Consider the following 6,485-nt stretch of genomic DNA (forward strand, 5'->3'; position numbering starts at 1 on the left):
TTACAAAATGTTTTATTATTACTTTGAGGCGATCCGGCAACCTAACCTAAGTGATTGGTGGTTGACCTACACAAACTAAACAAATGCTAACCAGATCTGATCCGTACCTTTTTCAGCATTTGCACGAGCATTGAGCGATGATATGATACATGCTGCCGTGCGACATTGTGCTAAGTTGGAACTAATCAAATTGCACGTTACCCATACCCTATGTGTTCTTCATATATATCTTCCAGGGAAAATGCACGCAAACCAATCTGACTGCCATATGCGCGCGCGCACACACACACATGGACACACGGAGACGAGTGAATTGAAGCAGGCAATCGAGTGTTTCGGCACACTCACTGCCACTTTCGCTGTCGCGTGCAATTTGGGAATGCATGCGTTCCGTTATTCTTTTTATCTCCTTTCTTTTCGAACACTCACTATATATATGCTTCCAGTTCTTCGGACACAACAACTTCCTCATCATTTCATGGAAAACTAGCCAGTGCGTGGTCCTCATGAGGACACGTTCGTGCGATGCACGTACGTAAATGTACCACTCGCTCTTTGTTACTACTCTGCTAGGTCGCTTGCTCCGATTGGGGATTATATATACACTTAAGAGCAGCAGATTATAACTGGTCAGTGGACAGTGTTAATAATCCATGCAAAATGAAATTATGCCAGTGGAGTTGTTGGGTGATTAGGCGCAAGGTTTGACTGAGATCATATCGTTCTAGGCTGCCACGCTCCTGTGTGTGCATGCAGAATTGCAGCTGCTGGTACAACAGAAATGCGGGTGCAGAACGGAGCCTGGCCAGGGCAATAAGTGGGCAACAGTGTTGTGACCAAGATTTAGCTTTTGGCGCGAAAAGCCCATATTATTGGGTGTTGCATATCATTGTACCTCGCCATCATGGCTGTTGCACCATAGAATTGCATTGCCAGCCATCATGGAAGCAGACTCATGCCCTTCTTTGCATGCATGCATGCATGCATGTATCCATCAAGTTTTTTTCCCCCATTACGATCGAGCTGCTACAACTACTAGTAGAAGAGACCCCAAAAAAAAAACGATGAAAAGAAAAAAAAATCTAATTAAACATGATATGCGATTAAAACTCCAAACCTGAAACAAAGCTTGGGAGATGGGAGGATGATGAGAAACAAAAGCGTACGCTTCTCGCGTGGTGGCATATCGAACCGATCGATCATGCATGCTACGTACGGATCTAGTAGCTAGCTACTCCAAGAACGTCTCCATGAGGTCCGAGTAGACGCCGCCCTCGTGTGGCCCTCGGTACTCCATCCCTTGCTGCTGTGGCGGCGCCGGCGCCGTGGAAGCCGACACGGACGGGGACGGCGACGGCGACGTGGACGAGCCCATCCTCGCGGGCAACGTGAAGCTCCTCTTGAACTTGGTGCTCTGGGCGGCGCTCTCCACCTTCCTCGCCTTGTTGGAGTGGCTCTCCAGGCTCAGGTACTCCTCCACGTTCTCGGCCCCGCCGTGCCCGGTCTGCGCGTTGTCCGCCGCCGCCTTCTCGTCGTCCGCGGCGCCGGCTCCTCCGCCGGGGCCACCAAACAGCAGCTTCGCGTCGTCCGCTCGCCCGGTGAGCGCGGTGAAGAAGGACAGCCCGTTGGGCCACCGGAGCTCGCCGTCGGGCGCTTCGCCACCGGGGCCCATCGTCTGCTGGTGCTCGTCCATGTGCGGTGGCTTGCTGCTGCCATGGTGCGCCGCTGGGAGGTGGAACATGTGGCCGCCCTCGTCCTTGCCGCCGCCTGGGTACGGCGGCATTGACCGCGCGGCTGACGACGGGTGAAACGCGCCCGGGCCGGGCGGGAAGAGCGGCGACGCTCCCGCGCCCGGCGACGGCGGGAGCTGCGGCTGGTGGTGTCCTGCCCAGTTGAAGAGCTGCTGCGGAGCACGCGCGGCGGCCGGAGGCGGCTGCTGCTTGAGGGGGAACGGCGGCGTCGGCGAGGCGCCCCGCGAGGACGAGAAGAGCTGGGAGAGGAAGAAGCCCGACTGGTAGCCCAGTGACTCGAACATGTGTCGCATCCGCAGCACGAAGTGCAGGTCCTCGGGTATCTGCATGCGCGCGAACAGGAACAGTATGTCACGTCGCTGTTAGCTTCGCCTGCCTACGCTTCCGTGAGACGCTGAGACGTCCACGTCGTCGACGACCAAACGAAACGACAAACAAAAGGTCAAGACTAGAAACAGGTGGTAGAGAGAGAGAGAGAGAGAGAGAGAGAGAGAGAGAGAGAGAGGGCCTTCAATGGGCACTCACAATCTTGCAAGAGCCCAGCTGCAGGAGGCCATGCCCGGCTTGGATCACGGCTATGGTCTGCAGCAGAAGAGGGAAAAATAAATATCACCAAAGATTATATTGATTTTGATTAGAAAGACAGAATGGAAATTAAATCAAACAGGTAGCTCTTGCCTGGATGCCTGATGCGAACTGATCGGTCCATTCCGGAGGAAGCTGCAAAAGCAAAAGCCGAAGGAATTGGGTAAGAGCAGCGCTTGCAGGAATAAAGGTTACTGCGATCGTGGCGTTAATTCTTGGTGACAGGCGACTGCTATTCAGATGCATGGAGCATCCAATTCTTCTCTTCTTTTCGTGGAGCAGATCTGATGCAAAAGCCTGAGAGCTCAGCTCAGCTCCCCGGGCGGGGATGTGCATGCAGCATGCGTGGTGTCTCTATCCTTTTGCTGTTTTCATTTGGGTTCGGCTGTATCGCCGGGTGCAACTGTGCAAGGGATGGATGCATTGCAAGTAAAAGAGCTCCAAAACCACCACGCTATGCGGTCCTGTAAACCAGCACGCCCATGCCAACACGCGCACGCCATGGCATGGCAGCACTATGCCACTAGCTAGCTGCATGTACATTTGATGTGTAGGGATGGAGCTGCTCGTTGGTTGAGCACTAGTGTCTACTGTGGCGTGCATGGAAGCTACTACTGAGGGAGGCGAGGTGTAAGCTCAGCAAGCTACCCAAAGCAGGGGGGCCAGCGGCTGCAGAAAGAGAAAGGAGAGGGTGCATGGCACAGCTGATGATGGTACGTACAGCGTCGAAAGAGCTCTGCCAGTAGTTGGAGATGTTGGGCTCGCATTCAGAAGGTTCCTTGAAGACCCATTTGTGACATTTATCAGAGGCCACCTTTCCCATCAGCCTGCATGCATGAGAGCAAGGAGGGTCCAAACCATGGTCTTAGCACATCATTCATGATGCAATGCATGCCCCAAAAGCTCGGTACAAACAACAGCAAAGCGAGATCAAAAGAGACCAACACACACACACACACACACAAAACACACAGAGCGACTGACAGACAGACAGCTAATGTGTGACACACTCTGACGATGTCTCGCTAAGCTCTTCCAAATCGTCCTCTCAAATCAAATCAAATCAAAGGACTTGCTTGCTACACTGCCCGTGCCCCCGATGGATATGATGCCGTGTAGCATCTGGCTGTGCATGTAGCATAATTAATCTTGAATATGTTAATCACAAGTTGATCCAGCAGGTAATTAACCCACTGACGCGCAGGGGATTGTTTAAGCCTCACGAGGCACCGCCCCACTCCAACCAACGTGTCCCTCACGTGACACCCCGTCCTTAAGTCCTCGCAAAAAGCAGCAGCCACGACTTGAAAATTGGCCTATCCGCCGTGTTAAGCTCAGACCTCACCTACACCACACCATAATTACCGTCTACACCATGCGCGCTACCTAGCTAGCCCTCGCTAATTACCACGCGGGCTTGTCAGTACTAATTACTATTACTAGTAGTACCACGGAGGTTAACACAATAACACTTGCTACAAAAGCTCTGTGCGGTAAGAATGGGACAGAACAAAGTGAAAAGATGAAAGCGCACGCAGCCATCCCATCCCACCATCCCGTCCGGCCCGGCGGCATCCATCCTCCTTTCCTCTCTCTCTCTCTCTCTCTCTCTCTCTCTCTCTCTCTCTCTCTCTCTCTCTCTCTCCGCCGTCAAAATCAAGCTCGCTGCTGCCACGGCACTAATGAAGGAGGTCGATTGAACGGACGACTATTAGCGTCAATCACACTCGGCGCACAGGGTTTCTTACTCCTAATCGGAGAACAGGGAGCAGCAGCGGCACGGTCTCGCGCGAAGCTGCCGGGCTAATTAGAGGAGGCCGGCCGGCTAGTCGGTGCACTGTCACCCCCAGCAGCAAACAGCTTGCTTCTACCTTCGGTCGTCGTCAAGCCTAGCTTTGCTAATACTAGAGTACTAGCTACAGCCTACAGCAGCTAAGCTAAACCGGCCGGGGTGGTTGAAAGAACTGAAATTGCACACGACTCGATCGAACGAACTCGATCGACTGCCAGAACCTGAACCTGCATCACCTACCCAGTACCCACCCTTCTCCGTAGTTGTAGAGCTGGATGGACATCTTGATGAAGGCCTTCCGCACCGGGTCCTCCCCGTCGATGTCCTCCAGGCACTCCGCCACCCGCGGCCGGCAGAATCCGTCCTCCCACATCAGCATCCTATAGTATAGTTCATGGTCGTCAAAGCATGCATAGCAGACACGGACGGATTACTAATTGATCGGACAGGAAATAATAAGAGCAAAACTAATGCGCGCGAGGAAACAAAAGCAAAGCACTCACAGGCTGCCGTTGTCGTCGCCGACCTTGCAGCCGTTGCCGCCGCGGCAGCGCCTGCATGCAGACACATGAGCGAATATGAAGACAGTAGCTAGCTAGCTAGCTAGCTAGGACGACGAGTTCGTTGTTGGTGTCCGCTGTCCGGACGGAACTGAAGCAAAGCAAGAGAGGTCTCTAGTACTACTACTAGTAGCTAGAGGGATCGGGGAAAGGACGACAGGGAGGAGAAACACATACGGGCGAGGACGGATGGTCCAGAAGACGGAGTAGGTCCAGTCGGAGCTGAGGCAGACGTTGCGGAGGGCCTCGTGGAGCGCCATCATCCCCGCGGCCTCTTTGCTCCGCGCGTGATCCCCTCCTCCGCCCGCAGCCGCGCCGGAGCCCACCATTTCCACTTCTTCCGCTCCCTCGCTAGCTTCCCCGCCTGCTCGCGACACCGCGCTCGATCCCCGCCCCTCTTTATCTCACTCGCGCGCCCGCCGTAAAAACACTTGAGCTAGTATACCCTGGGCGCGCGCTGTCGGAGTCGGAGTCGGAGTCGGCGGATCGAGCTCGGCGGCTATAGCAGCTAGCTAGCGGCTACTCTCGGCCTGCCGGTAGCCCTTTTTGATCGCCCCCGCGCTCTCCCTCCCCTGGTCTTTCTCCCCACCCAGACCGAGAGACTAGCTAGCTAGACAGTGAGGCCGCGCGCCCGAAGCCTCCTCTATAGCTTATTGCTAGCCTTCCCCTGTGGCTCTCTCTCCGTTTGCGGCCATGTCTCTCTCTGATTGCTGTTTTTAACTTGGGCAGGGGGAGGGTAAAACGAAAGGCGACGGCCCCTGCCGCACTCTCACTGCCCTTGCTCACCGCACCTCATGCATGTTTTGTGGTGGGTTTTTTTTTTTTGCCTCTATGAGAATTGGCGGCCCAGAGGCCAGAAGTTGGCAGCGCCAAAAGTAAAAGCGGCCGGCCCGCCCGGGTCCCCCATCCCCCTTCTATGCCCAGCTTTATTTTCTCTCTGCCGCTCGCTCACCCATGCCATGCCACGCTGCAGCACCCCCAGCTCGCCGCCTCGGTATTGCGGTGCGACGGACCATGCGACAGACGACGAACACGAACGCGAGCAAAACCACCCCCTCTCAGGCCAGGCCGAGCAGGGCTAGACCGCAAGAGGCAGCGCCAGCGCGGGAATTTCCAGACACCACTTGTCCCCTTTCAAAACAAAAAAAATTTGTAGCACTCTGTTTTAATTCCTTGTGGAAAAAAAAACATAAAAGTTTTAAGTGCGGGATGTGCTCCCATCAGTTCCGTTCCGTGGTCCTCTTGTGTAGAAAAGTCCACCAAGTACGTAATATTGCTACAAGCTTTGGTAGCTCTGTGTGTGCTCTCTGGAAAGTGACTGTTTTGTCCCTATACCGTCCCGGCTTACTATTTGTGTCTTTGTCCCGCTAAAATATCAATGGACTTCGTACTTGCTGCGGCATACACATAAATGGCAAACTTTTTTTTTGAGAGCAAATGGCAAACTGGGGGTGGTGTGAAAGCACACATGAAGTACGGAGTACGTACGTACCTGTAGGTGTTTTGTCGTTTTTTTTTCACACGCTCTTATCTTTTCTACATACCGAGTACTCGCATCTCTTTACACCCCGAATGTTTGAAAATGACGAATTGGCAAGTTAGGCCCAGCCTGGAGGTATTATAATTACTAGTAAATATGTCTATGCGTTGCAACGGGAGAAAAACATCAAATGGTCATAAAAAGTGATGACATAATATTACATATCTATTTATATTTATCTTTTTTATAAAATTTAAAGTCCATAATTTATTTTATTGATAACCATAACATCTATGGTATGAGATAGTTAATATTTA

General features: G+C 53.1%; 1 protein-coding gene across 1 annotated transcript; it reads right to left on the bottom strand.

Moving 5' to 3' along the window:
• On the bottom strand, positions 849 to 5,194 carry LOC8055242. The gene is made up of 7 exons (XM_002458588.2): positions 4,866 to 5,194; positions 4,632 to 4,682; positions 4,380 to 4,508; positions 3,058 to 3,163; positions 2,430 to 2,471; positions 2,277 to 2,333; positions 849 to 2,074 (listed from the first exon to the last, which is right to left on the bottom strand). The coding sequence occupies exons 1-7, from the start codon at positions 5,015 to 5,017 to the stop codon at positions 1,232 to 1,234; spliced, it is 1,380 nt and encodes a 459-aa protein (XP_002458633.1). The 5' UTR covers positions 5,018 to 5,194; the 3' UTR covers positions 849 to 1,231.

Source organism: Sorghum bicolor, chromosome 3 (assembly GCF_000003195.3).
Source record: "Sorghum bicolor cultivar BTx623 chromosome 3, Sorghum_bicolor_NCBIv3, whole genome shotgun sequence".
NCBI lineage: Eukaryota > Viridiplantae > Streptophyta > Magnoliopsida > Poales > Poaceae > Sorghum > Sorghum bicolor.